Genomic DNA, 21,645 nt, shown 5'->3' on the forward strand with positions numbered 1-21,645 from the left:
GGAGGTTTACTATCTTTGGCCCGAAAAAAGCATGTGATTTGAGAATTTTTTTCAAGGGATGTGTTGTAGATATCAGTGTCAAATTTGGTGAAAATGTTTGATATCTCCTCTACAAACTGGAATTTTTTCGACCGGAAATGTTGAAGAGCAAAGGCGTGGGAACGAAACAAAATTTCGATGTAGACCTGCACGTGCGGTATGTCACATGTTAGCCGGCTCGTCTGAAACCAAAATTGAGTTGACGTTAGCGAAGTACACTGCTGGCCACCGTAAATGCAACACCCTGAAGGAAGCATCCGAATCAAGTGAAATTTACACCATGGGTTTACAGCGATGAGATATGCAACTGATTAGAATTTCAGCGCAGACGCACATCTCGCGCGCCTGTGGCGCCACCTCATAGCGCCATTGAAGGCTTGGCGATTTCGACCAGTGTACGTTCGGCACGTGTGTTTACCTTGTGGTTGTTTCACAAGACGATCAGTTATGCCTCGTAGACAACAGCGAACATCGTTTGATCAAGTATCCGAGAGGAAGGATAGTAGCTTACCGAGATTGTGGATTATCATACAGAGAAATGGCTAGTCGTGTTGGACGAAACCAAACAACTGTAATGCGGATATGTGACCGTTGGATGCAGGAGGGTACGACGGACCGACGTGGTCGATCGCATTCACCTCGGTGCACCACTGCACGTGCTGATAGCCAAATTGTCCGCATGGCAGTGACGGATCGTTCAGTGACATCCCGAACCATAGCACAGCACATTGCGTCTGTAACGCATCATCCAGTGTCTGCGCGTACCATTCGACGCCGTTTGCAGCAGAGTGGTCTGTCCGCAAGACGTCAATTGCTTCGTCTACCATTGACGCAGAACCACAGACGTCTCCGTCGCCAATGGTGTGATGACAGACGGATGTGGACGGCAGAATGGAATGACGTTGTCTTTACTGACGAGGCACGCTTCTGTCTGCAGCACCACGATGGTCGGATTCGAGTGTGGAGACACCGTGGAGAGAGGATGCTGGACAGCTGCATTATGCACCGCCACACTGGTCTTGCACCTGGTATTATGGTATTGGGCGGTATTGGATATTACTCTCGCACGCCTCTAGTACGCATTGCCGGTACTTTAAATAGCCGGCGCTACATATCCGAGATGCTGGAGCCAGTTGTCCTTCCTTACCTTCAGGGCTCGGCCACAGCCATATTTCAACAGGATAATGCGCGACTACACGTGGCACGCATTGTCCAAAGGTTCTTCGTCAATAACCAGATTGAATTGCTTCCCTGGCCGGCTCGCTCTCCGGATCTTTCGCCGATAGAAAACATGTGGTCCATGGTTGCTCAACGAGTGGCCCAGATTACATCCCCAGCTGCCACACCAGATGTTCTTTGGCAACGTGTGGAAGCTGCTTGGGCTGCTGTACCCCAGGAACACATCCAACATCTCTTTGACTCAATGCCGAGACGTGTGGCAGCGGTGATTTCCAACAATGGCGGCTACTCTGGCTACTGATTCTGGAAGGAACCACATGTCACAGACGTCTGCAAACGTAATCATTTGATGCTTGCTCAACATGTTATCTACAAAATAAATTTTGTTGTGCTACCTCTTGTCTTTCTTGGTGTTGCATTTACGGTGGCCAGCAGTGTATATAACATTCTTCAGGAGTTGCACCTCGCTTTAGTTATTTGGACGATAGGAAACAAAATGGCGGCCATTTGAAAAAAATTGGGTTTTTCATCGATTTTCCGACTTCGTCGGCTAAGTAAAAGTATTTATGGTTCATGGATCGGAATAAAAGTTGTACAACTCCTAGAGAATTTAGTTAGCTTCGTCTGAAACAAAGAATCATGCCAATCGGTTCAGTAGATTACAAGTTACCACAACACGCGATTAAAAATAGGTCATTTACAGAAAAACGCGTTTGCAGTTTTGACAACATATAAATGCAATATTATGCAACGTACGTTCAATCTGCTTTTCGGGGTCTATAAACTAGTCCTTTGTCTCCCTCACAGAGGGCGTTCTGCTCCATCTGGGCCATCCTGCACTGCTCCAGAGCCGCTCGTACGTCCGGTGACAAGCGGTTTTCGGCCGCTTCAATCAGGTGGTCGTCCGAATGCTTGGCGAACTGCGTCGAATAGAGTCCCAGGGTGACGTCCATCGTTGTCATGGTCTTCAGAATTGCTGAATACCCTTCGTTGAAGCTGCTCACTGCCAGGAATGTCGCAATCTCCACAGTCTTCGGACCAGAATGCAAATGCTTGGTGGCTAGCTTCCAAACACATGCGTTCAAACTTTCATTTGGATTTTGGGTGTTTCCTCCCAAGCACCAGTACAAAAACTCGTCCTCCGAAAGAAAAAAAACTGGTGCTTGAAAAAGGCCGACTTCAGGCAGGTGCATTTTTTTGTTCAACCGCGAATAACAAACATTTCCGTTCCGTAGTCGGAAAAACCGTTTCAGGGATGGATTCTAAAGACTTTTATGGATCCAAAAATGCAGTTTAAAAAAATCGAATTTTTGAACCAAAAGATAGTAAAGGCCGTTGGCCACTGCGTTGTCCGTCGTGAGAGGTAATGACTGAAATTTGATATTCTCGCCACACTCTTTTCTCTGTGGATTTCGAAATACTGGATTCGGTAACTATTTCCGAAATGGAGCGTCCCCAGCGTCTAGCTCCAACTACTATTTCCCCTTTCGATGTCTGTTAATTCCTATCGTGGGGCCATAATGACGTAGGAAACGTTTTCACATTAATCGCCTGAGCGCGAAGGATACCTCCACTGACGCACTGCCCTTTCATACCTTGTGTACGTGACACTACCGCCATCTGTACACTTGCATTTGCCATCCTACGACATTTGCCACCTCAGTATGTAGCATCTCTGCGCCAATGTGACCGTCGTGTTGCAGCTGATCGTGCACCAAGAAGGCGAGTCGGCCAGCTGCGAGATGGAAGCAGCGAAGGACGAGCGGAAGAAGCCGCAGCCGCAGCAGGAGTCGCCGCAGAGGCCGCCGCACGCCAGGGACAGGGACAAGGGCAGGCCCAGCCGCGAGGACTCGGAGGAGCGGCGGCGCCGGCTGGCGCTCTTCCAGGTGCGTGTCCAGCGACCAGTGTCCGGTGTTTACTGGACCACTCTGCGAGGCGGAGGGACGCCGCTGGTGCCGGCGATGGCATCCTCACGTTCTCCACACGCAGTCTGCGCATTGGCCACATCTGCTGTTTACTGCGCCGCGAGGACCCACCTTTGTGTCGCTGCGGGTCAGCTTTGACTGTGGTCCACATCTTGTTGGACTGCCCCCCTTTAACTCCGCTCAGGCAGACGTTTGCGCTGCCTGATACGCTTCCTGCACTTTTATCACATGACGTAGCGAAGCTGCGCGGAATTAGCCGGGCGGTCTAGGCGCTGCAGTCATGCACTATTCGGCTGGTCCCGGCGGTGGTTCTACATCTACATTTACATACATACTACGCAATCCACCATACGGTGCGTGACGGAGGGTACCTCTCGCTATTCCACTCCCAAACAGAACGAGGGAAAAATTACTGCCTATATGCGTCTGTACGAGCCCTAATCTCTCTTATCTTATCTTTGTGGTCTTTCCGCGAAATACTAGTTGGCGACAGTAAAATTTTACTGCAGTCAGCCTGAAATGCTGGTCCACCCCACGGCGGGCGGAAGCCTTATGCCACAACCGTACACCGATTTGCGGGGGAGGAATGTGGTGTCACCGCCAGACACCACACTTGCTAGGTGGTAGCCTTTAAATCGGCCGCGGTCCGTTAGTATACGTCGGACCCGCGTGTCGCCACTTCAGTGATTGCAGACCGAGCGCCGCCACACGGCAGGTCTAGAGAGACTTCCTAGCACTCGCCCCAGTTGTGCAACCGACTTTGCTAGCGATGGTTCACTGACAAAATGCGCTCTCATTTGCCGAGACGATAGTTTAGCATAGCCTTCAGCTACGTCATTTGCTACGACCTAGCAAGGCGCCATTATCAGATACTATTGATATTATGAATCATGTACCGTCAAGACCGACGTTCTTCATTAACGGATTAAAGTTAAGTATTCCACCAGCTACGTCCGTTTTTCTAAATTCTAATTTCCTTGTCCTGTTCCAGACCTCACGCCAGCCTGCGTGAGCTAAAACGCGTGCCTTTCGGCCTCCTAGTAACACGGTGTTGGCTCTCCTGCCAACCAAAACAATGCTGACTTGTTCATCTTGAGTACTGTGAAACATATTTGTTCTGCTACAAGGTCTTTGCTCTCCATATTTTGGGATGAGGAAGTATTGTTCAAAACAAGAACACAATGTCCGGTAATCATACAATGAAGGCTTTCACGACCGGATGGTACTGTTGTTGATAATACTTCAGGGTTATATGGCCGTGGTCCATGGAATTCTTCTAGAAGAATTACCAACAACAAGGTCCGGTAAACCTGGTGTCTGCAATGCATACCTTGAGAGCTATGAGTATTTGTTCAGCAGAAGAGATGTTACACAGTAGCGAAGATGAAGAAGTTCTCAAATCTCTTAATGAAAGTTTATTGGACTTGACTTTTTTTTTGTCCATACTGACACTTCGGGAAGTTTGTCAGTTGATACAGAACACTTTGGGTGTATTAAGCCGAAAAATAACTTTAAATTGGCCGGTGCGTGATATTCGTAGTATCCACACGCTCTCCTACTTTACCATCTATGTCGCCTATTTCGTTAATATGACTAATGTAAACTTTCCCGTGAGGATAATGAAACAAAAGGGAATTGTGTAAATTTTATGATAAAATTAATTACGTTAGCCCTTACGAGTGAAGTAGTTTCGTAATACAAAGGCAAGGGAAACAAAACGATTTAATAGTTAATTTCATGCTTTTAAAACTCGTAATATTTCAGGTTAAAATTTTCACAAGCGTCAATTTTACGTTTTGTAAGTGCACGATCAATGGGTTTTCAATATTCAAAGACCATTTTAGCCACAACTCACATGGCGCACATGCGCCGTAGCTTGCACGTCAAAGTGAGGTTATATGAACCCGTGACGCCGTTCTTTCAGGTATCTCCGAAAGACCAGACACCATGCGAAATCCACATGTATGATACTGCGTAAATTGAAGGTGCATGGGGGAGAAAAGCGAAAAGGAAGGAACTCGTGGCATCAACTGCATCAAGGCTTTATTGGGAATCTGTGGCGACGAGTGGAGACGTGTGGTGACCTGGGACTCGCACTCAGGATCTCCTGTTTACCAGGAAGTTACGTTAATTAGTAAAAAAATGGTTCAAATGGCTCTGAGCACTATGAGACTTAACATGTGAGGTCATCAATCCCCTAGAACTCAGAACTACTTAAACCTAACTAACCTAAGGACATCATACACATCCATGCCCGAGGCCGGATTCGAACGTGCTACCATAGCAGGTGAGCGGTTCCGTATTGAAACGCCTAGAATCGCTCCGCCACAGCAGCCGGCGCGTTAATTAGTGCGACACCGGGGCAAATTTTTTATCGTTAATGCGCTGACTATCTCGGCACGTTTCCCGGCCGATCCATATTGCCATATATGAATGCATGGTATCTGTTTCTTCGGAACACCACTCATTCAAATAATCGATATGCAATGAGCTCACAACCTTCAGTGCGGATGCCCATTTACGAGGTGCATTCAAGTTCTAAGGCCTCCGATTTTTTTTCTAATTAACTACTCACCCGAAATCGATGAAACTGGCGTTACTTCTCGACGTAATCGCCCTGCAGACGTACACATTTTTCACAAAGCCGACGCCATGATTCCATGGCAGCTGCGAATGCTTCTTTAGGAGTCTGTTTTGACCACTGGAAAATCGCTGAGGCGATAGCAGCACAGCTGGTGAATGTGCGGCTACGGAGAGTGTCTTTCATTGTTGGAAAAAGCCAAAAGTCACTAGGAGCCAGGTCAAGTGAGTAGGAAGCATGAGGAATCACTTCAAAGTTATCACGAAGAAACTGTTGCGTAACGTTAGCTCGATGTGCGGGTGCGTTGTCTTGGTGAAACAGCACACGTGCAGCCCTTCCCGGTCGTTTTTGTTGCAGTGCAGGAAGGAATTTGTTCTTCAAAACATTTTCATTGGATACAACTGTTACCGTAGTGCCCTTTGGAACGCAGTGGGTAAGGATTACGCCCTCGCTGTCCCAGAACATGGACACCATCATTTTTTCAGCACTGGCGGTTACCCGAAATTTTTTTGGTGGCAGTGAATCTGTGTGCTTCCATTGAGCTGACTGGCGCTTTGTTTCTGGATTGAAAAATGGCATCCACGTCTCATCCATTGTCACAACCGACGAAAAGAAAGTCCCATTCATGCTGTCGTTGCGCGTCAACATTGCTTGGCAACATGCCACACGGGCAGCCGTGTGGTCTTCCGTCAGCATTCGTGGCACCCATCTAGATGACACTTCTCGCATTTTCAGGTCGTCATGCATGATTGTGTGCACAGAACCCACAGAAATGCCAAATCTGGAGGCCATCTGTTCAACAGTCATTCGGCGATCCCCCAAAACAATTCTCTCCACTTTCTCGATCATGTCGTCAGACCGGCTTGTGCGACCCCGAGGTTGTTTCGGTTTGTTGTCACACGATGTTCTGCCTTCATTAAACTGTCGCACCCACGAACGCACTTTTGACACATCCATAACTCCATCACCACATGTCTCCTTCAACTGTCGATGAATTTCAATTGGTTTCACACCACGCAAATTCAGAAAACGAATGAATGCACGCTGTTCAAGTAAGGAAAACGTCGCCATTTTAAGTATTTAAAACAGTTCTCATTCTCGCCGCTGGCGGTAAAATTCCATCTGCCGTACGGTGCTGCCATCTCTGGGACGTATTGACAATGAACGTGGCCTCATTTTAAAACAATGCGCATGTTTCTATCTCTTTCCAGTCCGGAGAAAAAAAATCGGAGGCTTTAGAACTTGAATGCACCTCGTACGTTCGACCTCCAACGGGAATCTAAAACTAGCGGTCATGGAGGAAATGGACGGGATATGCGATAAGGCGGCGCCAGGTGGGAATGTGGGTCAGCTGGGGAGCGTTCCCAGGTAGTCCACGCATCTGCAGTGAACACTGTGTCCAGGTGGCGCACTGTTAAACGCAACTACCTAGGAAGCACGATATCGTGTTCGAGTCCCGGTCTGGCACCAATTTTCTCTCGCCATGCAGCTGATTCCATTACTCCTTCCCATTCCTATCGCTCCCATTCACCTCCAATTTACACAATACGAGCCTGTTTTCCGGCTTCGTGAACCACCACTGTCCTATATCACTTTCTTCACCTAGATTTCCACGTACACCACTGTGTTACGTTGTAAATAGTTATCGATCACTGTCCGTGGATGGGGAAGCGGTTCAGCGGATTGGCGAAGATGGCTGGTGTGCCAGCCAGGCTGTATGTGGTTTTTAGGTGGTTTTCCACATCCCACCCGGTGAATATCCGACTGGTACCCACGACACGCTACAAATACACGCTGCACAGTCAATTAGGAAACTGTCCACCCCCATGTGCACATAGAATTATTCTAGGCATAGACTGATTCCATCCTTGGAAGTGAATGGGACACTGATGACCTTAAGATGTTTAGTCTGCTTAAACCATTAATCAGCATGAACGTATATATCTGATCGTGACTGAGCCAAATATCTCACGAAATCAGCGTCAAACGAAAAAACTACAAAGAACGAAACTTGTCTAGCTTGAAGGGGGAGACCAGATGGCGCTATGGTGGGCACATTATATGACGCTGCAATAGGTGAAACGGATAGCAACTGCGTTTTTAAAATAGAAACCCCCATTTTTTATTAAATATTCGTGTAGTACGTAAAGAAATATGAATGTTTTAGTTGGACCACATTTTTCACTTTGTGATAGATGGCGCTGTAATAGTCACAAACATATGGCTCACAATTTTAGACGAACAGTTGATAACAGGTAGGTTTTTAAATTAAAATACATAACGTACTTAAGTTTGAACAGTTTATTTCGGTTGTTCCAATGTGATACATGTACCTGTGAACTTATCACTTCTGACAACGTATACTCTTACAGCGTGATTACCAGTAAATATCACATTAATGCAATAAATGCTCAAAATAATCTCCCTGAACCTCAATGCATTTGGAAATACGTGTAACGACATCCCTCTCAACAGATAGAAGTTCGCCTTCCGTAATGTTCGCACATGCATTGACAATGCGCTGACGCATGTTCTCAGGCGTTGTCGGTGGATCACGATACCAAATATGCTTCAACTTTCCCGAGAGAAAGAAATCCGGGAACGCTAGATACGGTGAACGTGCCGGTCATGGTATGGTGCTTCGACGACCAATCCACCTGTCATGAAATATGCTATTCAATACCGCTTCGACCGCACGCGAGCTATCTGCCGCACATCCATCATGTTGGAAGTACATCGCCATTCTGTCATGCAGTGAAACATCTTGTGGTAACATCGGTAGAACATTACGTAGATCAGCATACATTGCACCATTTAGATTGCCATCGATAAAATGGGGGCCAATTATCCTTCCTCCCATAAAGCCACACCATACATTAACCCGCCAAGGTCGCTGATGTTCCACTTGTCGCAACCATCGGGGATATTCCGTTGCCCAATAGTGCGTATTATGCTGGTTTACGTTACCGCTGTTGGTGAATGACGCTTCGTCGCTAAATAGAACGCGTGTCAAAAATCTGTCATCGTCCCGTAATTTCTCTTGTGCCCAGTGGCAGAGCTGTACACGACGTTCAAATTCGTCGCCATGCAATTCCTGGTGCATAGAAATATGGTACGGATGCAATCGATGTCGATGTAGCATTCTCAACACCGACGTTTTTGAGATTCCCTATTCTCACGCAATTTGTCTGCAACTGATATGCGGATTAGCTGCGACAGCAGCTAGAACACTTCCTTGGGCATCATCATTTGTTGCAGGTCATGGTTGACGTTTCACATGTGGCTGAACACCTCCTGTTCCTTTAAATAACGTAACTATCCGGCGAACTGTCCGGACACTTGGATGATGTCGTCCAGGATACCGCTCAGCATACATAGCACACGCCCGTTGGGCATTTTGATCACAATAGCCATGTATCATCACGGTATCGACCTTTTCCGCAATTGGTAAACGGTCCATTTTTACACGGGTAATGTATCACGAAGCAAATCCTGTCCGCAATGGTGGAACGTTACGTGATACCACGTACATACACGATTGTGACTGTTAGTGCCATCTATAACAAAGCGAAGAAACTGGTCCAACTAAAACATTCTTACTTCATTACGTACTACACGAATATGTAATATAAAATAAGGGTTCCTATTTTAAGAAACGCAGTTGATGTCCGTTTGACATATGGCAGCGCCGTCTGGTTGCCCCCTTCAAGCTACACAAGTTTCGTTCTTTGTAGTTTCTTTGTTTGATGATTATTTCGTGAGATATTTGGCCCGGTCGCTATCAGTGGACTACCCTGTATATCGTTGTAACTCCTCAATACAGGGAGAGGGCTGATGATTGGGCTTCTGGTTCTTTTTTTTCAGCCATACGCCTGGATATTCTGTTTTGCCTCCAATTATTATATTTTAGATGGGAAGAAAGTAGAAATTTGAGTTTTCTGTCTTTTCTTTTTTCTGAATTTTTTTAGATCGAAGGGGTTAATTCTAATCTCGGGTTTCGTCTTAAGGTGAGGGTACCCATTCCAAAACCTCCCCTTTTCGGAGGTCTATTGCGTCGTATTCTTCGCCTGTATTTTTTGTGTATAGTGCTGTTGTATGTGGTAGGTAACTGTACAGAAATCTTCGAAAATTAAAAATAACGGTTTTGTTTTTATATAGCTCCGTCGTTGGTGTACTGCTGTTTATTCTTTCAGTCAGATTACACTGGCAGTTTGGATAGGTCAGTATTTCAAAGGTTTAATATTCTTTGTTTTGTATGTGGCGTTGTTTCGCGTATATGTGCTTCATCCTGTAGCTGTTCTTAGGATTTATCTTACTGTGCTCAGTACCTTTTTTGTTTGGGTTTCGTTAGCCATCCAAACAGAAGCTTCGTACTCGAAAACTTTTCTAATGAAGGTTTTGTATATATGTTGTAACTTTCAGTTTGAAGCCCGGTTTGTGTGTCCTTTAATCATTTTCTTGACTCCTATTCATCGACTTGCTTTTTCTGTGATGTTGTCCATTTGAGGCTTCCACAACTGCGTAGTATCCATAGACAATCCGACTTAATCACCTTTCGTTTTTTATGTTATTTCGTACCCCCATTGCTTTAATTTTATATCTTCGCTTGTTTGCCTTTTATTTGTTGGAAAGTTTTTAGGTCTGAAGATGCGATTCGACTTTCAAGGCTCAGCCATTTTTGTAGTTTGGTGATGTCCTGCTTGGTCATTTGTTGTAGAAGTTATTCTGTCTTTTCGTCGCAGCAATATACAATGCCATCTGCTTATAACGCTAAGCCTTCGAAGGTGATATACCCTGTGGTACTGGGATGAAAATCACAGAACGTTTGTCACCAACTGTAACGGTCGTGATCCTGTCGTCCAGAATGGTGTTGAGTGATTGTACCGTTTCAGCGGAAGTGCCGAAAAAGGGAAGTCATTTTCTGAACAAAATGGCGGGAAGAAATCGCAACACATGCAGGAGTTTTGCGACACAAACAGAAGTTGGTAGGCGTGTTTCTACATATGGAAGATGTCTTCAAATTACGCACCAGTTGCACAAGATTGGACTTAGTAGAGCCACTATGAGGATGGAGTTTGGGTTTGTTTTAAATACAGGCAGTACCGATCGTGAGTGTTAGTTTACTTTGAGATCGGACGTGATGAGTTGACGTTTAGTCAAGAATGCCTTTAAAGTGACGAAGACGCCCTTATCAACACATCATTGATTTTGAAGGAGGTCGTGTAGTAGAGTTACGAGAAGCATGTTCCTTCTGCGATAGTGCAGAAAGACTTGGCAAGAATGTAGCGATTGCATGTGATTGCTGGCAGCGATGCTCACGAAAATGTGGGGTCGCAATATGGCCGGGCTCCAGATGGCGACTTGGCACCTCTCGAGAGGAAGCAGGCGATGCGTGATCTGGGATGTTCATTGATTTTGTGATAGTGTGACAGATACTTACTATAGTATCGGTGGTTGACTCCTGATTTGTAAATCCGAATTGTGTACCAAAAATTGTCTTCTGATCTTCAACGAAAGGTTGTAGGTGCGCATTTAATATTGTCTCGAAACATTTGCCTATTAAATGTATTAAAATGGTTGGTGTATATGAGACAAGGTTATTTAATAGTTTGCAGGCTTGGGTAACAATATTACCTTAGCTGTTTCCTGTTGGATTTGCGCTTGTTTACGTTTAAATGCTCCGCTGAACAGGGCGGGCAAAGTATTAGTTATTTCTGTTCTTGGTGCTTTATGTAGGTGACATATGCGGGCATCTCCGGTACCAGGAGCAGAGGTTTTCCCTTTGTCAATTGCAGATACTTCTCTCTCTCTCTCTCTCTCTCTCTCTCTCTCTCTCTCTCTCTCTCTCTCTCTTGTGAGGTTGATTTGAAAGCTCTGGTGCTGTTAGAATTTTGCTATTCTTGCTTGTGATTTCAGTTTTGTGTGTCTTGTCGAAGAGAGGCTCATTGGGTATTTTGTGTATCGCTGTTAGAACTACTCGAAAAATTTGTGTATTCGTTTGACTATCTGCAGCAATGTTTCTTTCGAATAGAGATGGAGGTTCCCATTTTACATTAGAGACGGTTACGCACTTGGAGTTCGAAAATAGAGTTGATTGCCTGCGGTCCAAGTTTTCACTTAGAAAAATGAACATGTGGTGTACTATTCTCTTCACGTGAAAGAATTTGATAAAAATGACATACCCTCCGATTGCTAAACATGAATCTGGCAATTAAACATAATTATTGTAAGCATTCGTCACAGTTAGTCATTTCGCTAAACTGCCCTTGCTTCTACGCCCAGGCTCATAAATTAAGGATAATTGCAGAATGTGGTGCCACAAATGTGGCACTACACAAAACTGGCGCTGATAGCATAGGCACATAGGGAACATGCACGACACAGATCTGTGAGTCCACGGTATTGGTGATAACTAGAGAAAATCGTCCCGAAACACATGTGCTTCAAAACGCCACTATTTCCACCGCATGTACCGCGACATCAATATGGGATATGATCACCATCTACATGTACACAGACCGTACAACGGGTTGGCATACTTTGGATCAGGTGGTCGAGCAGCTGCTGGGGTACAGCCTCCCATTCTTGCACCAGTTCCCGTCGGAGCTCCTGAAGTGTCCTAGGGGTCTGAAGACGTGCAGCGATACGACGACCGAGAGCATTCCAGATGTGCTCGATGGGGTTTGGATCTGGAGAACAGGCAGGCCACTCCATTCGCCTGATATCTGCTGGTCCAAGGTACTCCTCCACGATGGCAGCTCGGTGGGGTCGTGCGTTATCATCCTTCAGGAGGAAAGTGGGACCCACGGCACCCCTGAAAAGAAGAACATACTGGTGCAATGTGACGTCCCGATACACCTGACCTGTTACAGCTCCTCTGTCAGAGACATGCAGGGATGTACGTGCACCAGTCTTAATCCCAGCCCACACCATCAAACCACGACCTCCCTACAGGTCCCTTTCAATGACTTTAAGGGGTTGGTAACCGGTTCCTGGTTCACGCCAGAAGAAAACCCGGCGAGAATCACTGTTCAGACTGTACATGGACTCGTCCGTGAACAAAACCTGGAAACACTGTTCCAATGGCCATGTACTGTGTTCTTGACAGCAGGCTTTACGGGCTCTCCTGTGACCAGGGGTCAGTGGAATGCACCTTGCTGGTCTCCGGGCGAATAAACCATGTCTGTTCAGTCGTCTGTAGAGTGTGTGTCTCGAGACAACCGTTCCAGTGGCTGCGCTAAGGTCCAGAGCAAGGCTACCTGCAGTACTCCGTGGCCGTCTGCGGGCACTGATGGTGAGATATCGGTCTTCTTGTGGATGGACACTGTGGACGTCCCATACTATAGCGCCTGGACTCGTTTGCTGCCTGCTGGAATCGTTGCCATAATCTTGAGATCACACTTGGTGGCACACGGAGGGCTCGTGCTACGACCTGCTGTGTTTGACCAGCCTCCAGTCGCCCTAGTATTCTACCCCTAATAACGTCATTAATATGTGTTCTTCGAGCCAATTTCAACACACAGTCACCATTAGCACGTCTGAAAACGTCTGCACACTTACTCGCTGCACCGTGCTCTGACATGCACCAACAAACCTATGCCTATGTGGACTGCTGACAGCGCCACCGTGCGACGACCGCAGGTCAAATGCACCGCATGGTCATACCCCGAGGTGATTTAAACCCGCAAACCGCCCACCAGAGCGTTGTTTCACCATGTATCAGCATTATCCTTAATTTATGAGCATGACTGTACTACATTCGTTCCATTACGTGCGACTTTTTAGCACATTTATCTAAGTTAACATTAATTAATCCATTCTGTGTGGGAAAGGTGCTTCAGAAGTCTTTTTGCGAGAAAAGGGTCATCATATTTGACGGTTTTCCAAGCTCGCCAACAGTCTGTCGCCAAGAGCACCGTATCCAGGACGCGACTGTAGCTTTCTGCACAGTGTAGCCGCGTTCCCGCGAAGTGGAACGGGTGGAGAGGGGGGTGGGACGGTGTATGCCTTAGCTTACGAGAGGCAACAGTCAAATATGACTGCTTCGGATCACTGCCAAATGATTTGGTAGCCAGAGCCAACTGGTGGAAGAACCGCTCAATGGATCTGTTTGAACTGCAAGACTATGCAGCCGCCAGCGTCTCTTTGTCCTAAATGTAGCTGCTCAGTCGCTTGCAGTACCTCTCGGTCGGCACCTCTGGCTGTTTGCGGACAGTCACACCAACTTTCCCACACGAGATGCGCCTGTCTCGCCATTGATGTCCTTGCGACACGGTTTTCCGAAACTCCTTCACCAAAGAAGACGAAGTAAACGTTCTTGAATTCCAAGCTGAGAAATTGCCAAGATGATAAACATAGAAGTAGATATCCTCGGAGTAACGAAGCAGCTTAAATCACTTAATAAAAGCAAGGCTTCTGGTCCAGATTGTATACCAGTCACGTTCCTCTCAGAGTATGCTCTTTAAGTAGCTCCATATTTAGCAATTATATACAACCACTCGCTCAGAGAAAGATCCTTACCTAAATACTGGAGAATTGCTCAAGTCACACCAATATCCAAAAGGGGAAGTAGGAGTAATCCGCTGAATTACAGGCCTATATCACTAACGTCGATTTGCAGTAGGGTTTTGCAACATAAACTGTATTCGAACATCATGAAGTACCTCAAAGAAAACGATTTATTGACACATAGTCAGCATGGATTCAGAAAATACCGTTCTTGTGAAACACAACTAGCTCATTATACTCATGAAGTAATAAGTTCTATCGACAGGGAATGGCAAATTGATTCCATATTTTTAGATTTCCAGAAGGCTTTCGACACCGTTCCTCACAAGCGTCTTCTAACCAAACTGCGTGCCTACGGAGTATCGCCGCAGTTGTGCGACTGGATTCGTGATTTCCTGTCAGGAAGGTCACAGTCCGTAGTAATAGACGGAAAGTTATTGAGTAAAACAGAAGTAATATCCAGCGTTCCCCAAGGAAGTGTTATAGTCCCTCTATTGTTCCTGATCTATATTAACGACATAGGAGACAATCTGAGTAGCCGTCTTAGATTGTTTGCAGATGATGCTGTCATTTACCGTCTTATAAAGTCATCATATGATCAAAACGACTTGCAAAATGATTTAGTTAATATATTTGTATGGTGCGAAAAGTGCCAATTGACCCTGAATAAGGAAAAGTGGGAAGTTATTCACATGAGTACTAAAAGAAATCAGCTAAATTTCGATTACGCAGTAAGTCTCACAAATCTGAAGATTGTAATTTCTGCTAAATACTTACGGATTACAATTACAAATAACCTAAATTGGAACGATCACATAGATAATATTGTGGTTAGAGCAAACCAAAGACTGCGATTCTTTGGCAGAACACTTCGAAGGTGCAACAGGTTTACTAAAGAGAGTGGTTACACTACGCTTGTCCGCCTATTCTGGAGTATTGCTGTGCGGTGTGGTATTCGCATCAGGTGGGACTGACGAATGACATCGAAAAAGTACAAAGAACCGTGTATTATCGCGAAATAGGGGAGATAGTGTCACAGACATGATACGTAAATTGGAGAGGTAATCATTAAAACAAAGGCGTTTTTCGTTGCGATGGAATCTTCTCATGAAATTTGAATCACCAGTTTTCTCCTCCGACTGCGAGAACATTCTGTTGGCACCCACCTGCATAGGTAGAAACGATCATCACGATAACATAAGAGAAATCAGGGCTCGCACAGAAAAATTAAAGTGCTCGTCTTCCCCGCGCGCCGTTCGAGAGTGGAACGGTAGAGAGACAGCTTGAAGGTGGTTCATTGAACCCTCTGCCAGGAACTTTATTGTGAATGGCAGAGTAATGACGTAGATGTAGATGTAGACCTGAATTCTCTGAATTCCTGTTAGGTCTTAGCTACTTCACAGGTGACTTAGCTCTTTAAGGCGTAGTTCTCACCGAGGCGATTCGATATGCGATATGATACGTTGCCACAAAAGTTTGGTGACGTGATGTTCTACGTGCGGCGCTAGCGTTTCCACAGGACAAGGCAGAGCAGGCAGCGACAGCCTCGCCTGTGAGGCGTCACTGCCAGCCTCAGTACGGACAGCTTGCAAGTGTGTCACGCATTTACTCGAGACTGGAAAGAGTTACGGGTTCCATTCCAGCTCTAAAAACAATTTCAATATGTTAGCTACATTTGTTGCACGACCTAAAATGCACCAAATATAAACTAGCCAGTAACTACCCTTTTTACTGCTAGCGTTTGGAAATATGCACTATGTTTCACTTAATTTCAAAGTATTGCAATAACTATGGACAGTAACGAAATAAAATGAGTTTAGTATCAGCCTCTGATAACAGACGATAGGATGCAAACATATATTTTTTTATGAATAGTTTTCTCAAAATCCTATTACAGTCAATTTTAATGTTTTACGCGAAAAGTGAAGGTTTTACTGAGAAACTAAATACAGAGATGGATGCAACTTTGCTTCATCTACATAATATAATTTTTTCTGAGGCACATCAGATGACCTGAAATTTCCCTGCCCCCGGATCTAACGATACAGTTGTGTGGAGCAAACATCACTCCATGTACCTGCGGACGATATGACAGCTAATCATATTAGTATTCTGTCTCTGCCGTCCCATTGTCAACCACTTAAGGAGCTTCAGCTACGTATCCGTATGCTCCACCAACGCTGATTGCTTCTTCATGTATAGTTAGTCACATCGCATATTGTATCTCTTCAGTGAGAACCGTGCCTAAAAACAATGTCTTCTTTAAAACGTGCGTGTGTGTATGTGTGTGTATTCCCATCTATTGTTTTATTTCAGTTAAGGCCGCCTGTTCCCCACACCTACATGCTATCTTTAATATAAATAATGCTGTCCTGCTAAGCAAGATTCCATTGGCTGCCCGAGGCAATAATAAATTCATTTGTCTTTTTCCTTATGAATGTCACTGTTTTTGTCTTCAACAACAGTAAAAGAACGGAGATGAGCCTACCCCTAGTACGTCCATATCAGCAGGAAAGCTACTGTCATCGAAAGTACGGGTCACAAATCTCTGCTGCAAGTATTAAAAGAAATCATGATCGTTTCTGGCAGGGGCCAAGTTAAGTTTGACTTGATAAAATCAGAAATCCCTTATGTCCAGTACAACAAATTTTTCAGGACAAGAAAAACGTTATTATCAAGCACGAATAATTAAAAGTTAATGAGAAATATCTCACATTTTCTACTACGTGGTATGTTATTCTATATCCAAAAAGTTGCACGTACCTTTCGTAGAATCAGAAATGCTAATACGGATAGCTATTGGACATGAGGAGATACTGCACAAATGTATGGATATGAGGTTTCCTAAATCAAACACATTGCAACAAACTGCGTTTTAGTGTGATTTATTAAAGTGTCAATAACAAAATAGTGTACAAAATGTGCTGCAATGTAAACCATGAGCTTTGGGCAAAACGTCCTTTCTCCTTCTAATTCGTGTATTTCCTGTATTTCAGTCTTACTTCGTTATCAAAATCACATTTACGTTTGCTGTGTTGGTAGTACATCACTCATATTAGAAGCGCTTTAATAGTGCAGAAATAATGGACAAAACATGTAATAATGTAATGAAAACAAAATACTTGCATTACAGCCACGTAACGTTTATGTATATTATTGACTGTCAGCTGTTTAGCAGTGAGATTCAACAACCTTAGAAAACAAACTAAAATACGAAGGAAGCCAACGAGAATCCAAAGAGTAAGATATTTCCACTCATTAGGTGCATAAACGCTTCATATCCAGTGATATGAGGCGTTTCTGAACAAAACAGTAAAATTTACCATTTCATAACACGGAAATCATTTGGTGGACATGAGGTATTTCTATCACAATTAGTGTCGTTACTCGCTACCTTCAAGGATACATAATCCGTCATTATCTCATTTTGCAAAAAATGTGGACATCATGGGTTTCTGATTTTATCGATTCATATATTCTAGTTGCGTGTGTTTTAATTTCACACTCTCAGCAATACTTCCGGGAAGCTACCATCTGTTCCGTCTACTCCGCCTCTCCGCATTGCCTAGAAATTCTGTGTGGTCAGGTCTGTGGGATTTGGTAAGTGGCTGTAAACACTCTATTCATCTCAGCTGTAGGTGCAGCTATCAAGTTTCTTGCTTCTCGCAAGCTGCTGGATACGGGACACATGCTCCTCCCTCGGCCACAAAACACTCTCGCTTGTCACAGTGCCATTGTAACCCGACACGTGTGTGACCTCTGGTGGAACAGCCAGCGCCATCACGCATAAATTGCGTTCTGGTCTTCCGGAACAATTCGGTCCTAATTCTGGTAACTAACTTTTTGCTGGTGCGAATAATTATTTGTGCCTACATTTCAAAGCGAGCTAATTAATATGCGAAATGAATGATTAGCGTAGTCTCCGAATATGCGTCAAATACTAAATCAGCATTGTAACATTCGGTAACGAAGCATTAACTCCTTATTGTCTACTGATGTATTGGTGCTGATTGGACACCGTGTCCGGTGTAGAACATAATTTCGGTGACACACGCTGCTTGCTACGTCTGACAGCGATAGCTGAATAAAACTCATATGCTAACGAAATGGTTGTCCTACATCAGGCATATAAAAAAATTCCGAATATTTTTTTCAGGCAAATTCATTGGCGTTAATATCTTAAGAAAGGAATTATATGTAAGATGTATTTTCAGCTAATTTACCTCTCTCAAACTGTCTCATAAATTTGGCTGTATGCATTCAGTGAAGCGAATTCCTAAAACACAGTTCTAATCTGTAGAACAGATGCACCATAATTGTAAGGTCTTCCAAGTTATCATATAGAACGTTTATTCTGGATTATACCTTGCTCTTGACATTCTGGTTTACATATTCCATTGTGTACTTGAGCCACTTACGACAATGTCGAAACTATTCTTTTCCCAGAAGAGTACACCGTATATTCCGTTCGTAATTTCCTCCTTCATTGTATAATCAGTGATACCTTACGGAATTATACAAAGAATGTTTCTTATTTGAATATAGCAATGAATGGCGATGAGCTGCAAGATACTGCTGGAAAAACTATAATCCTTTAATATCAACTTTTGTCAAAATATGATGCACTGTCACTCGACAATTTCTGATTGATGTTTACCATCTGCGTCTTATTATAGGACCGACTGTGAGGATATTATCTGCAAACTAACTTTTAATAGGTGTTATTTTACAAAATGTCATATACACTCTGGTAGTACATATCAGTGATAAACTAAGTGTTTAACATCGCGCGACACATCATTCTTTTAGTTTATAAACCTAAAGTCACGGCCTCACAGTAAAATGGGTTACTACAGGGTGACAATTATTGAACTATATGAAATAAAATCTTCATAACCTCTGAACGGCTTGCCTTAGGACGTTCAAACTGGACTGTTGGCCGCGGGGCATAATGAAAATTAGTATGCGCATGTATGATTTGGTTTAGCGACGAAGCCAACTTTCATGTGGATGGATTCGTCAATAAGCAAAACTGGCACATTTGGGGGACTGAGAATCCGCATTTCGTGATCGAGAAGTCTCTTCACCATCAACGGGTGACGGTGTGGCTTGCAATGTTCAGTTACGGAATAATCGGTGCGACATTCCTTGATGCCACCGTGACTGCCGAACAGTACGTCAAAGTTTTGTAGGATGATTTCATCTCCATTATCCACAGTGACCCTGATTTCGGCCAGATGTGGTCCTAGAAAGACGGAGCTCGCCCTCAGGAGTGTTTGATGTCCTGGAGGAAGTCTTTGGGGACCACATTCTGGCTCTGGGACATTGGGGATTGTATGAAAGACAAGGTGTAAAACAATAACCCCAAAACAATAGCTGAGTTGAAAAGAGCCGTCCATGAGGTCACTGACACCACCGACTTTCCGACACTTTAGCGGATCATGCAGAATTTCGCTATTCGTCTGCACCACATTATCGCCAATGATGGCAGGCATATCGAACATGTCATAACCTAAATTCGACTATCTGCAGTGACATTTACACGTTGAGTAAAGTGTGTGCACGCCGTAGTTTGTAACTAAATAAAGTTTTTTTTCAGATAGCTTAAAAATTGCCACCCTGTATTTTTAAACACTGTTGTTCTCCATACACGTTAATGATTTGGCGGGCAGGGTGAGCAGTAATCTTGCCACTGGTCGCTGGTGACAGTGTGGTGTTCGGGAAAGTTTCCTCGTTGTGTGACTGTAGGAGGATACAGGGCGACTGAGGCAAAACTATTATTTGGTGCGTCGAACGGCAGCTTGCTGCAAATGCAGAAAAATATTAGATAATGCGTATGAGTAGGAAAAACTACTATGTAATGTTCGAATAGAGAAAATGGTGTTATGCTGTTCACCACAGTCACGGTGGTTAAATATCAGGCCAAAACGTTACAGATCTGTATGAAAAGCAAGAAGCACTATGGTCGGTAGGTCGGAAGGTTGAATAGTCGATTTCAGTTTAATGCCAGAATATCACCAGGTTGGATTAAGGGAAGACATCAGAGCTGGTATAAACGTTTCCGGCAGGTTCAGTCAAGACCTGAGTATTGTGGAGATGCTTCGTGAACTCAAATGAGAATCCTTAGAGTGAAGACGGCGTTCTTTGTACGGAACAGTAATGAAAAATTTAGAGAACTGGCATTTGTGGCTAACCGCAAATCGATTCTACTGCCGCCGCCTAGTACATTTCTCGTAATGACCGCGAAGCCGACGGAAACTGGGACTCGTACTGAGGAAAATAGACAGACCCTCGCTCCATTTTGAAGTGGGACAGGAAAAGGATTGACTACCTGTGGTACCAGGTACTCTCTGCCATGCAACGTATGGTGACTCGCAGTTTGGCAAGCAACGTAAATGTAGATCAATGTAACACCGTTATCAGTTATTTGAAATACGTGTCAATTTAACTAAAAAATTGTATGTTCAAGTGTATCTTCACTTTTATTTTCAATCACCTGCAAATAGTTTACTTATGACTCTTGCAAATGATGAGAAAAGGACGGTAATCGTACCTACCAGATTTTATTCATTCGCACCAATTAAAAATTAAAAAAACACGTCGTTCGACAACTTTTAGCAACAGATCGGGGACTAGGTCACTGTTCGTAAGTGCAAGAAACACTTCGTCAGACGCTAAAAATGCTCTGGTGAGCATCTATGTGCCGTAGCGTCAGACTGCTCCACAAAGCGGCCATTAGAACTAAAGCGTTCATGTACGACTTGTTATTGACACGTTATATGTGAATTATACAGGTTGAGGTGTAACAATACTATCGAAATAACCTACGTGCATATGAAATATAGCCGGCCGCTGTGGTCGAGCTGTTCTAGGCACTTCAGTCCGGAACCGCGCTGCTGCTACGGTCGCAGTTTCGAATCCTGCCTCGGGCATGGATGTGTGAGATTAGTTAGGTTAGTTAGGTTTTAAGTAGTTCTAAGTCTACGTGACTGATGACCTCAGATGTTAAGTCCCATTGTGCTTAGAGCCATATTAAACATAGTTTATGACACAATATTACCGGAGCTCCCCATGGTTATTAACACCTCTGCACGAGCTGACACCTGATAGCAATGATCTATTTATATTTATGTAATAAACATCTCCCGAATTCAAAAATAGCTCTGAGCACTATGGGACTTAACTTCTGAGGTCATCAGTCCCCTAGAACTCAGAACTACTTAAACCTAGCTAACCTAAGGACATCACACACATCCATGCCCGAGGCAGGATGCGAACCTGCGACCGTAGCGGTCGCCCGGTTCCAGACTGGAGCGCCTAGAACCGCTTGGCGACCTCGGCCGGCTCTCCCGAATTGATCATTTGCTTATATCGTAGGTACCACTCCTGTCAACAAAACGTGAAAGTACGTTA

The 21,645-nt window shown here is 44.4% G+C and overlaps 1 protein-coding gene across 1 annotated transcript in view; it reads left to right on the plus strand.

The window, feature by feature from the left end:
* LOC126235537 (inositol-trisphosphate 3-kinase A-like) overlaps nt 1-21,645 on the plus strand; it is a 192,189-nt gene that overhangs the window by 141,647 nt on the left and 28,897 nt on the right. Inside the window, exon 3 of the mRNA XM_049944256.1 lies at nt 2,922-3,104. Coding sequence (XP_049800213.1) covers nt 2,922-3,104 — 183 coding nt within the window. The remainder of the gene's footprint in view (nt 1-2,921; nt 3,105-21,645) is intronic.

This window comes from Schistocerca nitens, chromosome 2 (assembly GCF_023898315.1).
Source record: "Schistocerca nitens isolate TAMUIC-IGC-003100 chromosome 2, iqSchNite1.1, whole genome shotgun sequence".
Lineage (NCBI taxonomy): Eukaryota > Metazoa > Arthropoda > Insecta > Orthoptera > Acrididae > Schistocerca > Schistocerca nitens.